The following is a 22549-nucleotide window of genomic DNA, read 5'->3' on the forward strand; positions in this document are numbered from 1 at the left end:
TAAGTAAAGAGAAATAAGCACCTATTTTTAGAGAAGAAAAAAAAGGAAGGCATCTTTGAATAAAACCTTCTTTAATAGTTTTTAGAATTCCATTCTAATACAAGTGCTCAAGGACATAATTGGCAATGTATTTAACAGCAAGTAGAGTCTCTTCACAGGTTGGCTTTATCTGAGATTCAGGGAGAACAAAACCATATCTACCAGTGTCTCGGAGCTCAAAAGTGAAGGAGTACTTGATGCCTTCATCGTAAGCCCAGTCATCAGAGCCCCCTGCAGCAGGATCTGTTGATAAAAAAATAAAATAAAGCTTAACTGGAAAAGTGTGGCTACTCGTTGAAATGTGATATACTTTGGAGTCATGTCATGTAGCCAGAAATGCAGAAATGACAGAAAAAAAAAAAGGGGGGGAGGGAATATTCAGTTAATTTTCTTGCTTATGGAAAAACTTCTGTGATTTTAGGCTATTTTTGAGCTTCTTTCCAGCTGATGCGTGCAAGCAAACGTAACAAGCTAAACTGCTCCCTCCTTGTCAATATTTTGGGGAGACCATGTAAGGAATGTCTAAGGAACAGGAGAATGGCATGCTTGCATGGGGTTGTTTAGAAAGATTTGGTAGGAAAAGATTTGGTAGCAGAAGCTACTCTCACTGAGTAGCTTTTTGAGGTTCATACAGATCTGAAAGAACTGCAGATTGGGGATATCAGCTTCATCTTTTTCTTTGGACAAATGGTACCCTCCCTTTCCAGTACTTTGGTACAATGAAGGCAGTGTCTTTTGCTAAGCAAGGAGCCTGCAGAATTGCTAAGCATCACCAAAACATTTTTAAAGGCAAAATCTCCATAAGTATTCTAAAAATTGAGAGAAACTGGTTTTTTAAAGTTTTTTTTTTTAATTATTTAAGGAAACAGAAGTAGGGAAAAGAGGTTAATTTACATATTTAAGTAAATTAAGTGATCTTAAATATAGGAGATATTAAAGTTCTAGAAATCTAGATTGGGTAACCTCAGCTCAACTTTTGACATTGCAAAGGCCATATCCTGACAACTGAGTTCCCATAAATGAAATTGTAATTAGTGCATTTCTCAGACTGTAATGCAAAGTAAAAGAAATAATTATCTGTGTTGCTAGAGTGGTTGAAGCCATTCTTCAGGATTCACATCATCTTTTCACTTTGACTTGGAGATACTGGAAATGCAGAAAATCCCAGGTCAAGATTTTTATGTTTGAATCTAAACTGTGTACGATTTAGGAATTCATGCTATGCACATGAATTTTACCACTAAACACTTTACCACATCACTTTACCTTCCAGGGGGTCACACACTCCCTAGGATCCTTAAGGAATATATCATCCCATATTTCAGAAATGACAGGTTCCATTTATACCTCTCAGTTTATGCATGTGAAGAAAGTAGGGGACTACTCGAGAAGAAGAATGAGAATCACTAGAAAACTGCATTTGATAGTCTTAGTAGCACTTAATATAGACAGCGAGTATATGCAGGCCAGTACTTACAGATTGTTGTAGCTCCTGGGCCGTAGGTATACTTGGTATTATACAAACTGGCCAGCTGTTTGGCTGCAGCACGAGCAATGGATTTCTGTAGGAAAAGAGGAATGATAAATGCAGATTTTCAGAAGCTTTCTGAGTGAATCTAAGAAAATACATTGTTGAATAAACTGAAAAGCCATGCTTGAGAAGTTTTTGTTTGAGAACCGTTGTTCATGTATTCAAATGACCAAATGTCAGTAGCTGACAAGGCAGAGCTTGTCCTGTTGCTGTGAAAAGAGTTTGTCGGTAAAGAGCTCGCTCTTCCAAGCTTTGATGGAGTATAGTCCAGTCTGTGTATTGCTCCATTGATGTACAGCCTGCTGTATAGTCCAATATAATTTGGATAGGCAAGGGTAACAGAATTTTCTATACTTAGAAGAAACCTGTACAGGAATAAAACTAAATAAGGAATCTGATTTAGAGATAGGAGAATCTTGGAGAATAGTAATAACTTGGTACAGTAAATTGCAAACATACAATAGCCTTTCTTTTCCTTCTATTCATGCAGCTATAAATTCAGAGTAGAGTCAGCTTAGTCAGTACAGTTGAACGCTGATACAAGTGGAAGCAGATTAAGGTCCTATAAATATTAACAGCCAGAAAAAGGCATAAATTACCTCGGAACCATATGTAGTCTCATTAATTTCAATTCATTTCCTGTGCACAGAGGGACTCACTCAACTCCCACTGATTTCAGTGAGGGTTGGATCAGGCCCATCGATAGCTTTGTGTGTTTGCATTAAAGAAAATTACAGACTTTTCTTTGGAACGTGTGGCTTTTCCAGTTCTTCATTATACAGCATGTTGGTAATAAAACATGAAAACTATTACTAACAGATGATAACTATGAATGATTTTTGAAAGCAGATGTTCAATATAAGAATAAGCAATGGGTTGCCATATCTTTCTTTATAGCTTACAGCTGAATGGCTTGCTATTCCAGGAATTTCCTCAAGCCCCTTCTTCCTCTGTAGGTTATACTCTGGCTTACTTCCCAGTGGAAGATATATTGTAAAATATTATCTGTTCATCCTTATGCTTCAAGCGTTCCTGTGAATTACTCAAAATGGCATGTTGGACAATGTGTTTAGAAAATCTTAGTTAAGTGAGAGAGCTTTCTCAGCTTCTACAGAATAGCATCAAAATATGTTTGCATTAGCACTGGCACCCTATTTATTGCCCAATTGCAAGTGTTTCCCCATTCCCAAATGTTGGATTTTTAACATCCTAGTATTATGTGAGTTTGCTGTAGGAAACTGTGGTCATTTAACACATTAAGATTATTTAAACAAGGCAGACTAAAGACTATTTGAAGCTTGTCCTTCCATCTATAACATCGGCTGTACCTGAATGTGGTGTTTGGTTTCTGGCCTCTCTATTATCCAAACACAAGCAATTGTAGGAAGAATGTTGTTGCTTTGCATTTTACAATCTTGGATTCAGAGGAATTGGGGTGTCTGAGCTCTCTCCAGTGTTGTTTTTGGGTTTGTTTGTTTGTTTGGGTTTCTTTAATCCCTTAACAAGCTGATTTTTTAAAATCCATAATAATTTTTAACACATGTTGAGGGAATTGTAGAGGTTGGAGACTATCTGCTAGTGATACCATGTTTTCTTCAGTCCTGTTTTGTTTATAATACATACATTTAATCAGCAGCTGAGGTTGAGCCAAATCTTCTCTCAATAGTAAATGAATTTTTAAATGTAAACTGATTCTTCCTCTTTTTAAATATATGCAAAGTGGAAATTAAATTTGTAAAGAAAGATAGTCTGCTATTATGTATGGACCTATTGGTAACTAGTATTTGCTCTCTCTTTCATAAACTGCATGGTAGGGAAAATAGAACAGCAGAGCTGCTCTTTGGGAAGAATGGGGCATTCCTTTCACTCAGCTGCCAAATGATGTATTTAAATAATTCTAGAACAGATACCAGAAAAATTATGTCAGGAAATCTTTTTACCTGAGGGATTTTTTATTATTGGCCAGGAAGTTGTAAAAAGAGATTTATAAAGAGAGCAGTTGAGATTTCCAGCAGTTAAGAGCCTGGAATCCAAATAAACAGCTTCCTCAAGCTCTCCAGGCTGGAGATCAAGGTGGTATTTTAAATGACCCTCTCTAAGTGAAAAACATGACTGAGCATTTATGACTTCATCATGAAATGAAACTTCATCAGAAGTTTTGATATCTATTTTTTTTCCTTTAAGTGACCCTCTATCATTTGTTTTCCTAATAGATTTATAGTCCAAAACCTAAAGGTAAAAAAAAAAATAATTTCAACTTTGTAGGAACTAAAGCCACCTCTTAATAATAATACAATACTAAACAGCCGGAATAATAAAAATTAAGTAAATATATGTGAGTATAAATACAAAATATGAGGAAATTTTTTCTTTTTTTAAAAAATAGCACAATTACTAAAACCATCCATAAAAAGGAAATAACATGGAGATTTATGCAGAGGTATATAAATAATGCCTAGCATTTTCCAAAAGGGAAAGTAACATTTAGCTTTTGAAAAGTGGTTTGGATTTTGAAGACTGTATGTTATTTGGAATACAGCCGCAAGGAGAAACATCACTATCTTTTTGACCTTTGAGGATGCTCTTTGCTGTTGGGTGATTTGCGTAACTGGCTTAACTGAATTGTTGTGGTTTGTTTGTTTGTCGGTTGGGTTTTTTTTACTGTTAAGAATACCTCTCTTCCAAGGAAAATTTTGCTGAGAGTTATAGTAGCAGAGAAACAACTGGCGCCCTGAAGTCCTAGAAATAACTCCAAATTAATACCTTGTAACTGGGAGCAGAAATGGCTTTTCAGCTTCTGACTTGCAGCTGAACTCACAGAGCTGGTGGTTTCAGCAGCAGGTAGTGCTCTCTGCGCTGAGCACCCATCTGTGTTTACACAGCAATTACTAATATTTTGCTTGATTTGTGTACAGAGTGCACGGGCCAGTGAGACAGCAGAGTTGTGTTCTCAGTAGGCATTATCTTACATAATTCACAACCTTTAAACCTATTTTTTCAGTTATTAGCTTTTAATGAAAGATATGTGACTGGCCTCTCTTTCTCCCTACATCTGGATTTTTGAACCGACAAGATAAATTATCAAGCTGAGCATCTTCTGTGTGCTAATAGGTAATTTTTTTGGGAGCATCTCCCTCATTTTACCCTTGTATCATCAGGCTAGATTTGGCAGCAAATTGCAGCTGTTTAGAAACACTTCAGGGACGTCGATTATGCAGCTGCTGCATGTGGACAATTCCTTCGCCCTCACCCTGACAGTGATCTGGAGAAGTCTTTTCACTGGTTGACTGGACCTCTTGCTCTCTTCCCTCACTGCACTGCAAACTGATTTGCCCGAGGCTGACAACTGTATTTTCACTTCACCTGTGTCTCATGTGCTACTTAACACCTTCCACCTTATATGTGGTAGCTTTCATCTGACCTTTGCTCAAAACTGTTTTACTCCTTTTTTTTTATACCACTATTAATCTGTTGAGTTTCACAAATTTGCATGAGGTAGATGATATTATCGATAATTTGCAGACAAGGAAAATATGATACAGACGCTGCATCTCCTCTTGGGAAATACCAGTAACTTGGCTACCAGTGCTGCTATTATCAAGGAAAGTTTTACTGAGAATTTGCTGAGAATAAAAACACTAAATGACTTGTCCATGAGTCACTGGAAGAATTAGAAATTTAAACCAGGAGCCTTGTTACAGCTATGTACTAACCTTAGGCAGTGCTTAGCTCCATAGTTATTTGATAAATTGCTCAAATCAAATACCGATTCTTCTACAAAAGATCATATAGCTTATTTGTAAGTACCACAACAATCATTTTACTTTTTCCTACATAGAAATTTTAAAAAAGGATGCCATCACTTCTTATCTGAAACAAGATTTCATTCAAGAAGGAGGTTGTAGAGAGGTGGGGGTCGGTGGGGGTCAGTCTCTTCTCCCAAGTAACAGGCCATAGAACAAGAGGAAACAGCCTCAAGTTGCACCAGGGGAAATTTAGACTGGATATTAGGAAAGATTTTTACACTGAAAAGGGTTACTAAGCATTGGAAGAGGCTGCCCAGGGAAGTGATTGAGGCATCATCCCTGGAGGTTTTTAAAAGACGGGTAGACATAGTGCTTAGAGATATGGTTTAGTGATGGGTTTTGTCAGGGTTACGTTGATGGTTGGACTAGATGATCTGAAAGGTCCCTTCCAACCTAGGCGATTCTATGATTCCATGATTAAGTGACCCTCAACTTCCTTTGTAATGAAAGTCTGAAAATGTGGTATTTGCAAAGTTAGCCTTAGCCAAATGAAGCTAAACTTCTGAGGCTTCTTCTTTTGCCAATAAAAACAGACTCCCCTCAAAAGAGCCCATGACTGATGTGTAGTTTAGTACACTATTCTGTTGTTGCTCATAGTTAAGCACGTCCCCCAAGAGTTCAGGGAATCCAGCCAAGTGGAGGACTTAGTATGATGATGCTTTCTTCTTTGCCAGCCTGTTTGTCTGTGAGAGTCTCAGAGAGCGTTTAAGAAATCGATCCCTGGTGAGAGGGTTTCCAGTCTGACTGAGTTAAGGTGAATGTGCCCTACACCTGTTGGAGACTCTTGTCTTTCAGCCAGAGTCATACATGAGCTTCATCTGGAAGATGCTGCTACTAAAGACATCCTTTTCACAATTGTAAGACTGTCAGTACAGAGCAGTTTTGTTGTGGCCAAACTAGGTGGAGGAGCTATGAATCCAATTGCAAATATTGCTTTTCTGTCCACTTTCCTGTTTGTTGTGCTTCCCAGTAGAGTTTAACAATATTTACTTGTAACAAGTAATACAACCACAGGAGTTTGCAATAGCACAGGTAGAACAACAGCATGGGTTGCAATTCCTCACTGGTGTGTCCAAGTTTCTTAGATGACAGGATTTTTGCTGTTCAAAAATTCTTACCCACAGGTCTTCATATATCTTAAACACATTTAGAATAAAGTCAGGAGTGAAAATACTTTGCTCCCAGGTTAAATAATCAGACTGATATTCACAGAGTCATGCAATATATTTGAAATTCACTCTTCTTGCATGCTGCACAGACTCTGGGCATATCTCTACTTTTACTGTATCCTATTTTAAGCACTCGAGAGGAAATGAAATGCTAGACCAACCCAATATGGAAGGTGAATTTCAGTGAGCTTAAGCAATAGCCCATGTGGCCAGTGTGCCTTCAAGTCATACAAACTGAAATCCTGTGTCTAGAAAAGTATCTTGGGTTGTAAATTATTATATTATTCTGCAGCCTGCCAAACTGTAATAATACACATACATGAATCTGACAATGAGTATGAGCTGCCTGCAGACATGTATTTGGCACTGCGTTTGTTATTTAACTGAGACGGAATTGAACCTGGAAAGGAAGGAAGGGCACGATGCACATTCCTCTGCTCTATCAAATCTTAGTTCAGAGCCAATTCAAATACAAACAAGAATTGATAAAGCTAGATTTGTCTGCTGAAAATGAGGAAAGCATAGGGTGACCTAATAAGAAGCTAAGGCCAACATATTAACTGATTAAAAAAATATGGGATGAACTGCTTATAAAAAGTGTGATTAAATACTGAGTTCTTTTTGCAAGAGGACAAAAATGTGAATAGTAAAATAAAGATGAAAAGAATCTTTTTGGGGTGTGGAGAGATACTGGTCTTGCCAAGCACGTTTTTTAATTGTGAAAAGCTAATGCTTCTGTTCTCTGTAGGAGATGGATTCAAGCGTGTATTCTGTGTGCAGGGTAACACTCCAGGGTATAGTAAAGAATGAGTCAAGAGGATTATGAAGCAGGCAAAATGTGATTCACCAAAAGGAGGACATATTTCTTTCAGGGTGTCATCACAAGAATATTGTGTAACTTCTCAGAAATTCCTGACCTAGATTTTCCTGTCTTGGATGTTTTTATTTTTGTTGTTCAAGTAGTGTTTGGATAACAGTGAAAGTTTTGTGCAACACCCCGGGGGGGGGGGGGATTGGGGGGGGGGGGCGGAACAAAGGAACAACCCTGAACAAAGGGAGAACCCTTGTGAGCTGTGGGGTTGAGGTCCTCGGTGTTCCTCTTGCATTTAAGGAGAAGAGTGGGAAGTTGTGGGAACGAAGGGACATACGTGACTTTCGTCATGTTTTACACCCCAGGGCCGGGGGTGGTTGAGGGATAGTTCTAATCCCCAACTCAAAGTAAATTACACTAATTTTGAGGTGGTTCTGATTTGCTGTAGCAAGGCAGTGGAGCACAAAGGATGTCTGGGATTCTCAGAGTGCCCTGTTCTACCTGAGAAACCAAAACCAGAACAGTTTTATGCCTTCTGGTGATTTCTTGAGGCTGTGAACCGAAAAGTCTTTTGAGCCCCAAGGACACACCATTCAGTATGCTTGCAGGAAAGGAAGGTGCAAGCATTCTCTAGATCTTTCTCTTCTGGAGACTTAATGTCTTCAGTCTCAAATTGTTCAATTTTGATGCCCTTCTATGTCTCAGACACTGGAATGCAGCTTAAGCCCCATGGTATTATGCTACGTTTGATTAAATACAATGGAACAAAATGTTGTTAATGATAAGGAGACGTGTGAGGCTTTGTTTAAGTACATGTCCAGTTCCTCACTGAAAGAGATAAGAAATTGCAACTATATTTCCTCTAATTTATTAGATCTGTCAGAGTAAAAATAACATCTAAGATAAGATAATGGCACTATAAATTTTGCTTCTTCATTTGCAAAATGATTTATAATCCTTTTGTTTGCCCAGACAATTTCTATTAAAAGTTGAGATTCTCATTCTTCAGCATTTCTCTAAATTCTAAATCTAGACAGCACTTTTGGACATGAAACACAAGTAGCGTACAAAATGATACTTCTTTTGGTAGCTGTCTCATTTCAAGCAAGTAAATTTGCTTGTTGGTTGTTGATTGAAAAATCTTAAACTTTCTTTAGTCACAGATTAAATGAATGTGTTTTAGTTGTTTGAAGTAACCTGAAAAGCTGCACTTTCAAACCTGACCCAGAGCCTGTTGAAGTCAGTCTTTCTATTTAATTCACTGACATTGGAGCGAATTAGGCCCTTTCTGTTTAATTATCCCAACTACAGGCAATGTTGATTGGGTGATACTCTGATCTCATTCTCCAAAAGAAGGATTTTTGGTGAGAAGTCCTCCCTTGTAAAAGTCAGATACTGCACAAGTTGAACACCTCTGGGATCCTGCTGTCTTTTTGTTGGGATCACCAATAGAGGAAATATTTTTCCTTAATTAAGATGTGAAAAACACTCATAAGGTCACCTTGTCACGATGGTGAAACTTGTGATTGCTTTGCAGTGGGAAATAATGGAACTCCCTCTGGGATCAGTGTGCCCCAATTTAAAACGTAGGATAAAGTGATGTTAGAAAGACTAACTTACAAAGTGAAATCAAATGGTTGAAGAGAAATATATAGCCTGCATTCCTGAGCTATTTTTTTTTTATGCTGAATGGTAACAGCAGAATTGTCCTCTAAGTCAGGAAAGGAGAGTTTTTATTGATAAAAATTGTAGAACCTTAGTATGGGTGATTCATTAATTTTTACTGTGTATTAGAATAGAATATTGCTAATATAAAATTTTGATTTAATAAAAGAATTTGAAAACCTAGAAAAGCAAATAGGTTCTTTCTTATTGTTACAAATTGTTTTAATAATGACTTGTCAATGTAAACTTTTCCCATTTAATACTGTGAGAAACATGCTGTACTTTTAGTTATGTTTCATCACATTTGCTTTTGATTCAAAAAATAGGGCAGAATGTCATGCAAATCTTTAACACATGGGAACTTTGTGATCTTGACAACAAAGAAGCTTCAAGGGTTTTATGTTGTTTTATTACTTTAGACTCACCTCCAATGTGTGAAATGGGAAGCTTTTGTAAAAACTGAAGACAAGAAATTACTACAGTTCCCTGGAATAATTGCAATTAAAAATTTCTGCAATATAAATTATGAAACCAAAATCCTCATCTTAATTTTATTCTCTCTTTTAAGCTGTAAAAAATGCAACAAGAAACTTCAGTGTTGGACCCAGTTTGTATTTGTGCTTCAGAATCATGACATCTGTTTGGGAGCACTCATAAATCTGTCAAACCTGCACAGCCGAGCAACACACAGCGTTGTTGCCTTGGACTTTTGGCAGCATCCAGGAAAGAGAGGGAATCAAGATTTGTTTATTTTGTTTTGCTATGTTTTTTTCCCTGCTGACAGCTTCTAATTGCTAATACGCCAGAGAACTGAAGTCATCTTATTATTCATGATTGGTGATTTTTGGCCTTCTAAAATGTTTACAACTTTTATACACATTTAGTCGTTTTAAATCCTCTCTCTATTTTTAAGGACAAAAAACATAAAAATAAAAAAATCCAGACTATAGTTATCTTATTTAAATGGTATTAGAGTGTGGCCTTTCTAGGGTGAATGGAAGAGGCATTGTCCTTTAAAACACCTCATTCATCCTCTCCTCTTCCAAATAAAAGGTGTGTTTGAACACAGGCCTGTTTACAAAGGCCTCAGAACTGAAACGGTTTACCTGTTTTGTATTTAACTGTTTTTAATTATACATTTGATAAAAACTGCCTTGTTGTCCTGAACCTGTATCAATAGGAGTTTCACCATGTTACTTAAGTGCGAACCAAGGTTCAGTAGGAAGTGGTAGACAGAGATCCTTGTCTGCTGTTGATGATACCAGTTCAGTCATTTCCTAGATACTACAATCTGTCAAGCCGTTAGCTTGACTTACAGGGCATAATGTTTCCATGTCATGTATTAAAGCTACCTACACAGCAAACTCGAGTCGGGAAGCAGCAGTGCTGCACAGCATAGTGGATTTCTGTGTAGCATGACTGGAAGACAAACCTGACCTTGTGTCAAATTCATTGTGTATATGGAAATTAAATAAGGCTCTTGAGTTTATCCTGTGCTTGAACTGTCTTGAAGCCATCATGATTTCCCTTGTTCTTGCTATGAAAGACTGAAGTATTTTCAAAAACTGGCAGTACAGATTCTTTCCAGATGTTAAACTGCTTGAAGTTAAATGGACCTAAATAACAAGTGATGATTTTTACTTATTCTTTTCGTTATGTCAAAATGACAAAGAGACTTACCAGTTCCTCGTAATTCGATGGTAATTTGTAAGCATACGAATAAGGAAACAGTAGCAGCTGGGAATAGGAGTGAATCGTCAAGTATGCCTTGATTGTAGAAAGATGTTCACGAATAAAATCAGCCAAAGCCTTGGTCTCCTTTTCAGACTCAGGTGCCGAGCCACAGTAAGTGGAATCACAGGGGCTTTTTGAGGCCCCAAGAGCTGGGAAGAAAGGTGAATTTAATGAGAATTTAATGAAAAAAGTTGGTTGTTAGGAGAGTCATGTTTTGTAGATAAGCCTTGGAAATCCTACTGACACACGTGCCATATCAGAGGAGAGAATACTTTATTGTATAGTTAAGACGCTGGGCAACATGACCTAGCATTAAATAAATATGCCCTCTACAGTGTGCTTAGTTGGAAGAACATGAGTATTGATGTAAAGTTCTGTATTATCTAAGTTATTTGGGATATTGATTTGCTTCAGTACTTAATAATCCTCTCCTTGCATATCTCTTCCATTTCTAGGACGCTTCCAGGAACCAGCCAAGTGGAAACCACTCAGAAGAAACCCCTGTCCACCGAGTGAAACCAACCAAAAGCAAACTCTTTCAGTTTCTGTTCTGAACTCATAGAAGAGTGCACGCGTGTGTGCGTGTATATATGTGTATGTGTGTGTAAGTGTATATATGTTCATATATATGCATATGTGTATGCATATATATACATTCATAGAAGCAGCCATACTGATTATGCTAGTAACCAAAGTCTTTTTTGCCCCAAACTGCCCCAAATATTGAACACAAGCTACTCCACAATGCTATACTGGTCTTCACTCAAGCTTGAGCTAGACCAATCATCAGGTAAGGAAAATCTATAATGAAGCATCTTAGCTATTGCACCTCTGTATGATCGCTTGCGGCTATTGTTAGGAGACACTTACTGCACCAGCCAGCATTAAAATTCCTGTTGGGATCTGTACCGATGCAACGGCTACCAGCATTTTTAGAGCGTGTCTTTCTCCACATGCGGTCCTGAAATAGAATGGTGAAGCACAGATCAAAAGTAAGAGAAAGTTCTAACAGTTGGCTTTTCCAGCAGTAGTCTTCTTGAGTAAGAAGAATGTACTTACATTGGTCCAAGTGTAAACGTAACCATCGATATTAACAACAGGCAAAACATAGAAGTCCAAGCTGTCGAGAAGCGTGGTCATGACAGTATCTTTTCCATAGGTCTCAACAGCCTAGTTGGAGAAAAGTAGAAAAAGCTGATGATACGTTCATAGATCTGTATCTCCTGTGTGAATTTAGAGGTCTGGGTCTGGATCGGGAGTTACTGAATGTGGTGAGCAAAGTCATCCAGGTCACTGCACCACGTGAGATGGCAGCTCTATGATACTACATAGACTTAGAGGATTTACACTGACTTAAACTACACTGCTGCTAGAAAGCCATCTCATTCTGGTAGATAAATTATATGGTAAAGCGGTGTTGATTTTGAACAGGATATTAAATCACTGGAAAGAGATTTCCATCTACTAGCTTCTTGTTTACGGACAGAGCAAAGTTCCTGTCCATATATTCTCTCTACATCCTGACACCTTAAAGGCTTGGCTTTAATTTATGTGAGAAGGAAAAAATCATTATTCCCATATTTTTATATCTGTTCTGCAGAGAAATTTCACCAATAACCAAAATTTAGAGAATATTTCCAAAGAACATCCTTACGCACTTCCAGTCATAATGCTGTGGATGCACGTGTTCACAGGGAGCCAGATTTTTCCCTGCACTTTTCCAGATGCATACATCAAATAACAAACATAAGAACTCGTGCCATAAACCTGTAGATCCTGATTGTTCATGGCTTGGCACTTTGTATGCTTGTTCACAGATTTATATCACTGTTGAGGGAGCATGCAATGATCATGGAAATGTGCTCTAAGAAGTATGTTGCACCCGTGTTTCCTTTACACAGATGTAAAGGACCAAAGGACAACACAGGGAGCAATGCAATGGAGGAAGGTATCGATTGTTCTGTGACTACCAGGTGGGAAGGTTGACTGTAGAATCTAGAAAAGCAGTTTCAGATCACTAGAACTTATTCTTTCCTGTTTTATTTTTCTTACGCGTGTTTTTTTTCGGAGATACATATAACAATCCACTTTGCTCATGTTTTTCTCTAGTTGTTTATTTATTTTTTTTTTTTTTTACTTTTATGTCTAGAAGCAATCCCAAGTGAACCACTGATGACGCTCAGAGGACTGCACTTTTAAAGCACTTCTGCCTATCCACGCTTGGATCTACTGAGCAGAGCCACTGCTGGTGTCAGGTACACCCATTAATTAAGTGACCAGACAGTGAAAATGACAGCCGTAGTGACGTGAATTGCTAAGAGAAAAATGGTAGCACATACTGTCTGCAGCCTTATTAGGAGATAATGAAATCACATTCCCATTGACTCCACTGAGATGTCACTTTCAATTTCCACCACTCCCTACACAAAACCGCATGGCTGGCTGATCAGACTGAGATTATACTTGCCACCAATGAATGCCTCTGCCAGCGTAACTCACTCACGTACCTTGGCTTTCCTTTCCTTGGGTTTTAAATCCCAGCTGCTGCTTCTGGACATTGTTGTTTGGTTTTTTTTACTCTTCAAGCATGAATTCTTACAAAATTTGAGATTCAGTCAGTGAGTTGTTCTGCTAAGTTGATTGATCTCCCTCCACTGAGAGGGAATATACCTCTTCTCTGTAGAGAAGACTGTGCAGCATTTGATAACTCTCACCTGCTTTATATTGGTGGTGAGGAGAAGGAAAAGACAAAGGAGATAAAATTAATTCAAGGCCTAAAGTGTCCGAGCCTGAAGCGAAGCTAATTTCACCTGTGTGGCTCTTTTCTGAATATGGTTTCATGTTTTAGAAACCATCCTGTACAACTTGAAGCGACAGCTCAAAGGGACGTACATGCATTTCCCTCTTCCTGAGTGGAGTTTAGGGAGCTTCATCTATAATCATCCTCCTCTCTTGGGTATGTTTCCTCAGTGCACTCTGTGCTTAGCTCAGCGTGGGTTTCCACTCTCTCTGTTGCCTTACTGAGTAAAGCTGGTTGCAGGGAATATGGCACCTGACGTTGTAGGAAGGCAGCTGTTCTGAAAGGCATTCAGATGCCTTCTGATGTGCCCTTGAATTTCCTTATTCCCTACTCCTTATGGCTATGTGAAGAACGTGACTATGTTTATAGTATTACTAGACCTGTTTTGTTATCTCCCACCTTTCTCTGACTACAGGTGCAAAAAGGAATTTATAGACTGTGTAAGTAACCCTTGTAGTTGTCAGTATCTCTTACACATGCTTTTAGATAGTCTTAAGCTGCTGAAAGATTACAGGTCCAACCATTAAGATCTGGTTTAAGTAGTTACACCCTAACCATCTGAGGTGAGAGAAGGGATTTGCAGACAGGTATTTAGAGGCAAAAAGGCAATCTGCAGCTGCCTCAGCTCTTGCTGCTCACTTAAGATTTTCTTAAACATAGTTGCATTTGGTAACGTATTTTTTCATCGTTAAGCTTACTGACTTCTTTCACAAACCACTGGCAGAAAGCAGGGGAGATCCACTCTCTTGCATGGAAACCACAATCCATGAAGATGGCCTTCTTATTTGGACCACTTTTTCCCATCTGAGAAAAAAAAACAACAAAAACCCCCGTGTCTTAAACAAAATAATTTGTATGCAGAACAAGTCAGTCAGCTTGCTGACCTTAAAAAGTCAAACTTTATACAAATACAGCATTCCTTTGTTAAACGGAAATGTATGGGGTGCTCTCAGCTGTAGCTGATCATGATATTCGAGCTAAAACAATAGGCTCTTAATAATTTCATTTTTATTCATGTAGATAAGCTTTCCACACACCACACCCCCAATTATTTGATTATTCTGCTGTTGATTTATTTCCTGTAGTGTCTGTAAGAGTTGATCTTGTTTGCTTGAATGATAAACTACTGTAAATGCTTATGCCGTTTTGGGCAAGTAATCTTTATCCTTTCACCTTTATTTAAGTCATCATATCTTACTGATTCATAAAAGTTATGCCAAAAAATTATATATGATGAAGATACAAACAAATTTGTTGCCTATCACTAGAGAAACTGACATTTATAGATCCTTTTAGAGTAAATGGGTTTACAAACAACAAATGGAGAGAACATAAAGGTCCATGACCATTCAAGTAGCTCTCAGGAGTGTGCTTATATTTATATGTCTGAACTTCTAATATTTCATTATGTCCCTTTTTAAAAAAAAATCTTAAGTTGAACAAATCACAGTAGTAGTGAACAAAATGTACTAGATTTTCTGCAAAATATATATTACTATCTTAGCATCATTGGTGTTTTAATATTGTGGAAGTTAACAGAGGAAAAGTCTGGCACAAAGAAATCAAAGCACTTACTTTGAGAATGTACATTGGCCGTCCTTCGTATGTTTCCCCAATTACACTGCGAGAGACAAGGTCTGGGTTCTGAGCAGCGATATCAGCAGTCCAGGCAGCTATCTGTTTAATAAGGAGATTAAATTTACTGATGTCTCTGTCCTCCGGTCCAGAGTAATTAATTCACAGGCTTCAAACCAGAATGGTCCTTCTGAGCATCTAACTTGACCTAATATTTAACACATTTTGTAGATTTCCAAGAATGAATTCCTATTTGTACTAGAGCTATGTATCCGAATTGATTGTTTTAATATGAATTTATTTAAACCAGTCATTGGAGTATGGCTGGTGGATTACAAAACCCTTTGAATGTTAACCCTATATAGTTATGACCTTGTCAACCCTTAAGCTCTCTTAACAAAAGAAAACTGTTTTCCTTGTTAAGCTAAGTAGATTGAATTCCTTAAATCTTCTACATGTTGTAATGTTTTTGAGTTTCATGGCTCTTTTATTCATCATCATTCTTGAATTACTGACAGAAGTGCTGGACAGGGATTTGTAGGAACGGTCCACCAATGCCAGATACAAAAGAAAGAAAGTTTCCTTCATTCTACTTATTATTTACAGGAAGTAATAACAGCCTTTATTATCTTAATATTGGAGCAGATTCCCTTTGTTACAGGTGCCTTCAGAAGCTCACAAAAAAGTTGTCACATCCACACAAAAAAAGCATTTCATGCCCAAAGAGCTATCTATGAACTTAGAAAAAGACAGGAAACAGCAGACAGATCTAGACAAACTGGCAAGAGAATACTAGAAATAACAGTTGACATTATGGATGTTGATGGTTTTTTGCATGCCAATAACCTTTGCAGAGTCAGAGGAGCTTTTGTTTTTTATTTTTTAATAGCCTTGTAAAAAGAGAATTTTTTTTTAGGAGAGTTCTGGTGGAAAAAAATTGATTAGTTCTGTGTATGATCTATAGATACTACTTGGAGAGGAAATACAATTTTTCTCATTTGAAAAAGTAACATGTGCTTAGTGGGCAATGATCGGCACAAAAATGAAAGATTTTTGCAAGGAAAGACATGAAAGGGAGATTGTCATACTTTGAAATGTAAGAACTGTGATGCAATGTGATGCAAACTTGTGAAAAGTGACGTGGTCAAGATTACATGTCCAGAGAAATGAGCATAGCTGTGGCAAAAAAGAGGGAGGAAGGGGAGAGCTTGTGGTAGAAGATGAAGGGTTAGAATTGGGGCAAGAAATGGAATCAAGTTTTTTAGCAGAGGAGGTGGGAGAAGGAGTGAAAAGGAAAGAGAAAACTAGTAGTAAGCACGTCAGCCTGGTCGTTGAATTTCTGCCAGAGTTTCTTTGCAGCACTGGGAGCAGAAGTAGGGGAAATTGGTGTAGGGGGATGGGTTATACAAATTAACTCGGTAACGAGCACTAAAGGGGACGAGGAAAGAGAGTTTGGAGAAGGAGTTATCGTATTAATGTATGTAACAGAAGAGGAAAAGGGAAGAAGGCTGGAAGCATATCGGAAGCAATTTTGCCTACAGAGGATAAGGTACCAAGCTAAAAAAGTGGCAAACTTCTAGACTTTACCGTTTCCCAGTTGTTGTACTTTTCATAGCTGTGACTGGTGGTACGAGCTTTGCTGTCAAACTGGGCATCCACTGCAGCCTGCAGGTTGTCAATCAGAACTCTGCAATAAGGCACCACGAAAAGTGTAAAGAGAAGCATAGAATTTGCTAGCAGGAAAGCAAGCACCAGATAGACTTTTCAGGGTTTTCCTGGAATTAAGGCTGCATGGATTGTGAAGTGAAATGTGGGGGAGTTGATTTATGTGTTTGAAAATAAAATATATTAGGTTTAAGTTTCAACCTACTTCCTGCCTCAACCTTGCCGCTAGAATGATTCCTCCTAATTAGCAGCTGCCTACTTACTCCCATACTAACAAACCTCCAGGGTGGCAACAGTTTGCTTTAGGAGGAATGGCAATGCTGAGACAGAGCGCGTGCAGAAAATGAGCTCTGGGCTGACCTCATGTTGCCAGATTGCCTCTGCCTCAATAGGAAAAGGGCCCTCGCGTGAATTTACAGGACTGGAGGACAGTTAGGCTGCAGCAACGTAACAATCCCATGCAGCAACCCAGAGATGTTTGTCTGATTAAGTTCTTTATCAAACCAAGCTTCCAAAGGTTAGGTGCGGTTTGACAGCTCTGTTGCAGGTGGCATTATCCATCCTCCAAGCTATTTTACTGCATGTGAGGCGGGCTATTAAAGTAGAACAAACAATGGCAAGAAAACCCCAGCATCCTCTCTGGATCTTTCCCTGGGGCTGACACAGAAGCACAGCTCATTGTTGAGCACACTCTTGAGGACCTTTCACTTGTATTTCAACCTTGGCTATCAAAAAATTAAGTTCTCTTGTTTTTCCAGTGCTTGTATTAACATTCTTACAGATCTTATTCATCCAGAATATGTCCTTGATCATTTGTGACTTGGATAGAAGAGCAGGAGGCCAGTTTGTGAGGCGACACCAGCCTTCAGAACAAACAGTGCAAATGACTACATTGACATGATGTCACGGCATTGCAGCTGCACTTCAAAAGAATTGTAACAGCTTGCTTTGCCACAAGGACGCTCCACTCAAGTTTGTCAGGGACGCCTTCCAGACATTATGGCCTTTGTTGCAATCAAAAGATTTGTGCATGGACCTGAGGGAGTTCGTGAATATTATAGGAAAAACTAACACATGTAGAGTAACTCTTCCTTTGCCAAAGAGGAAATTCCACTGAAATTGGATTCTGTGCTGTATGTGGGCTGTGGCATTATTGAAAATGATTTCTTCTAGAATGTTTTTAGATTCTGTTCCCCCAGCAGCATCCAAATCAGACATAGCTAACGTGAGGCCAGTAAGTTTAGGGATGGATTATCCTTGGATTTAGCAGATCATGAAAGTAATGTTTAATGAGAACTGTGTGGTCTCCAATGAAGGAGTTTGTTCTAGTGGCAACAACAATGGGGCTGAGAGAGAAAAACTCTCCACCCATCCAAATGAAGTCATGAGAATTTGATCCAATAACACTGACTTTCAGCATCTGAGTACATGATGTTGACAGAATATCCATTACACATTGAGGAAGCCTGATAATCAAGATGGGCCGAGACAATTTGCAAAGCTCAGGTGGAGCTAAAGGAGCAATGATGACAGACAGACCCACTCCACTCCAGCCCAAAGTCAACTTCTCATCCTTGATTAATGCTCGCCCAGTGACTGGAATATTTGAAGTATAAGCAGTTGACTGGTCCTGCTCTTTTCTCCTTCCCCTCCCATTAGCGCTGCTCACCACAATGATTCCATTCTCGGGGATGTGTAATGTGGCAGTGTGGTCTATTCACTCCACTTATGCTACAGTTGTATTCGGTTATGGAAACTCAGGGCTTTCTTACTTCTGCGTAATATACTTACAAAATATGTAGGCTAATTAAGAGCTTTCTCTGAAGCAATCCTTGCTATGGATTTGCTGTGTGACTTGAGTAACCCCAAGGCTGTCCTAGGAATCTGTTCTCCCCACTCCTTTAGCCCTTCACCTGGCAACTGCCTTCTCTTTGTCACCAGTTGCGTTTTTTTGCCCCTCTAGCTGTTGTTCTGCAGGTTAGAGAACTCAGTGGGAACCCTTGGGGCCCATTTTCTGTCTTCAGTTCCCTGATACTATCATGCAAACCCATCTGGTGTACTTTCTGGCTCTTTCTAGACCTTTGCTGCATTTTGTCTTTAATGGGCAATTTTTCTTGTCCCCTCTGTACTCCACCTTTGTGTACTGCAGTGAGCTTTCACCTCCGGGAAATTCCTGGTAGTAGTAGTCTTTACTTCCTGTCTCTTACCTCTATCAGCATTTCACCTCACCCCTTTAACTCAGAGCAGCTACAGTCCATTTGAACTACCACAGGAAAGCTGAACCCTGGAAACTTCACCCACAGGAGGGATGAAGTTCCTGACAGGAAGATCAGTTGGCCAGTATGAAAAGATCAAACACATTTTCCCCAGTATTTAATCTCCTTCCATTCAAAATACAGTAGTGAGAACAAACTTACCTATACTCCATTCCACTTTCTTTCAAAAGATCTTCAACCTCAAAAGAGGTGTCAGCTTCAACTCGGAAATCAACTTGCATTTTTGGCCTTACCAGTGTGACAGAGTCTGGCTGCCAAAAGTCAACCTGGAAGAAGACCAAATGAATACGTACACAAATACATACATACATACGTATAGCTGTGATTTTTAGGTGGGTGTATGTCTGATGGTGATGTTGATTGTGATTAATATATCAAATTTAATTCCTGTCCTGTTACACTGACCCAACCTTGCTTGCCAGAAGCATCAACCTAAATTTTAAGTGGAAATTGATTAAGATGGCAGTGACAGTTGCACAAATGCCAAGTTTTCTACAGCATCTGAGTGCATACAGACTTGTGAGTATTATAACTGTCTTTACAACTTCTTTCACTCTTTGTACAGATTTCATTGGAAGTTTTTGCCTGTAACTGTTAGACATAAAAAGACTCCTGACTCAGTAGCAGGGGGATGCCACAGGAGTACTTTACTTAAATCACCGGGGAAAGACTGTTGTCTGGATGAGCTCTTTTAAAACTCAGTTCACTAAAAGTGGTATGAGGAACCTGTGCCTTTGGAAGATATTTAGTTCAGGATGAACAAACGGCAGTGCTATTACTATTTCACGTATTTTTGCTGAAGTCAGTTTCCAGATCTCTGGATTTAGCGCCTATTAAAGGCCAAGGAAAGTAAAGCTGGTTTGCCAACCTAATGCCTTTTCAGCCTCTCATCTCATGAATATAAAGGAAATTGGGGCTGGTGGGCATATTCATGAATTACGTGTCTTTAAGCAAGATGACTATCCCAGGATATACTACTACATCAGTCCTGACTGATTGTTTTGTATAACAATGGTAGTCCAGGGATATTTTCTTTGCTAAAAAGAAAAGGAACAATCCCTTTATACTACACACTTAAAAGCAAGCATGGTATATTAATATTCTTAATATTGGCAGCACCATTCCAATAGTACATTCTTCTACAGAACACTGTTCCAGCATGCTATACTAGCCTGTAGAAGATAGTTCTCCACATCTGTACTTCGTTAAAAATACCATCCTTTCATCCTACAGATAATGGTTTCTTTTTCACCAACAGCTATTTTACAACATCAAAGCTGAAGAGAAATATTGAAAACACATTTGCTGTCTTTATTGTTTTTTCTCATGTCCTTGTGTCATCATATATCTACATCAAGGTCAGCAAGAAACGTGCAGCTTGGATGGAGAGAAAGAAAGCTTTAAAGGAAAGTCAGAGAAGAAAAGATGACATGAGAGACTGGAGGTCAAAGAAAAGCTCAATTTGTTGGGAGTATGGATTCTTAGATTGTTTACATGAGCAAAATGTTTTTGCCTGTAATGGTGAAATTTCTGGTAGTTGCAATTTCCGTATTTTATCTAATACATTCTTGAAAGCACCCCACTGAATACAGCATTTCGGATTAACTTATTCTATTAAGAAATTCTGGTGGGCAATTTGATATTCAGACTGGATTAACCGGACTTTCTAGGAAGGTATTAGAATGTATTTGCATAGCTCTAGCTTTATCACCTTGTCTTGTTCCTTCTGAAGAAACAGTCCACCTGACTTGAATGGAATCAAGATTAGGTCTTTAATCCAGTAGCATGACTTTTTTTTTTTTTTTAAGATATATGTTAGTTGAACAAAATGAGAAATGTTCCTTTCAAATGCAATATGGCCCTTTCCCCAAGTTCTTTACCTCTATGTTGCTGGCAAGGGAATTGAGGATTGCCACCTGCTCGTCATTCTGTGGAATCACACGAAAAACCTTCTGCCTGAAAGGGGAGAAAAAGATTGGATTTGAAACAGGTAAGTCAATTGAGAGGCATTTGCTCATGCAGAAGAAATTGTGCAAATATAAAACCTGATGTCTGTTCTTACCCATCAAAGGCAAGATCCTGCAGGTGCGCAGAAACAGCTGCAGCACCTATGAGAACCAAGAGCGCCCACATTTTTTTCTAAAGAAAAAAACCCAGTTTTTCAGTTCTATGCTGCTTTTATAACCTGTTTTGTCCTGCTTTTTATCAATTGTACACCAGAACAACCCACTGATCAACTGATAGATTATACCCTTGGCCTTGTTTTATTTGCATACTATTTGTAATGTGTGTTTTACTCCACACCTGTGAAAACAGATGAAAGTCTCAAGGGGGGCTGGCTAAAGAATCTTGCCACTTGAGCTGGTTAAACTCTTGATATGAGAAAGTGAATTTAATTTACTTTATTCTTTTCTGTTGTAGATGAATTTTGATTATTTAATCATTTGATTGCTGGATTACAAGCTTTACTTTATAATACTTTATTGTTACTTTATGTAATGATAGATGTCTATCGGGGTTGTTGCAGTGTGACTGATAATCACACAGCATTGTCCCTCTTCCTGAATAATATGGGCCTGACTCTGACAAAGAAAGAGGAAACACAGTTGGGATGTACCAATTATCTTTTTTTTTCCCCCAACAGAGAAGAAAAGTACTGAACTTGTTCTATGGTCAGTCACTTCACTGAAACTTATAAGCAAGCCAGTGTCTGCAGAACTGAGGGTGTAGTTGCAGTGGAGTTGTGTTAATACTCCACATAATATATTCGCTGATTCTCGCATGTTCTCTAATTTAATCATGTAAGGACCAGAGGTATATATCTTTTAAATTAAGCACCACCGTGGGCATGACATGTAAGAAAAGAAGATTAAATGAAATGTAGTCATACAAAAGCTTTTTTATCTTTACCTTTTACTTTGTGCTTAAACTATCTGAGAAACAATGGTGTGTTTGCATCACTGCACTTGCATCTGTTTAGTTTTCATTAACGGATACTTGGCATTAAATGTAATGTTAATTGTCTGTTGCTGCTCTCTCCTGAGGTGACTGCTGTTTTCAACTGTGAGCTTCTAAATGAATCGGTGTATAAATATATAAAGAATGGAATTTATGAGCTCACTTCTGTCTTCTGTTATCCTTAAGTGACCAGACAAATTAAAGGGGTTCAGACACAGATAATCTTGAAGATGTTCTTTGACACCATGTCTGCTATTTTGCAGAAATCTATATATATGCATATGACTTAATATGTGAAAATTTATTAGAAAATTAATATATATTAATCTCAGATTAAAAAACATAGTTACAAAGTGCAGAAATTTGAATTGTCAATGACCATTTTAAGAATGAATGTGGCATCAGACTCTGCACTTATTTTTTTATGAGGTTCTCTGGAGTCAACTCAGTGAAGCTGTGGCAGCCTTATATACAGAATACCTAGAAATATATTTTTAAAATCAGTGTACCAAATGTGCAG

The 22549-nt window shown here is 38.4% G+C and overlaps 1 protein-coding gene across 1 annotated transcript; it reads right to left on the minus strand.

Moving 5' to 3' along the window:
• Positions 1-94: 94 nt before the first annotated feature.
• Positions 95-21204, minus strand: CPB1 (carboxypeptidase B1). The gene is made up of 11 exons (XM_063339744.1): positions 21134-21204; positions 20952-21027; positions 19213-19337; positions 16718-16817; positions 15131-15232; positions 14258-14359; positions 11815-11925; positions 11626-11716; positions 10702-10904; positions 1517-1601; positions 95-282 (listed from the first exon to the last, which is right to left on the minus strand). The coding sequence occupies exons 1-11, from the start codon at positions 21202-21204 to the stop codon at positions 95-97; spliced, it is 1254 nt and encodes a 417-aa protein (XP_063195814.1).
• Between the last annotated feature and the right edge of the window lie 1345 nt (positions 21205-22549).

Source organism: Chroicocephalus ridibundus, chromosome 6 (genome assembly GCF_963924245.1).
Source record: "Chroicocephalus ridibundus chromosome 6, bChrRid1.1, whole genome shotgun sequence".
NCBI lineage: Eukaryota > Metazoa > Chordata > Aves > Charadriiformes > Laridae > Chroicocephalus > Chroicocephalus ridibundus.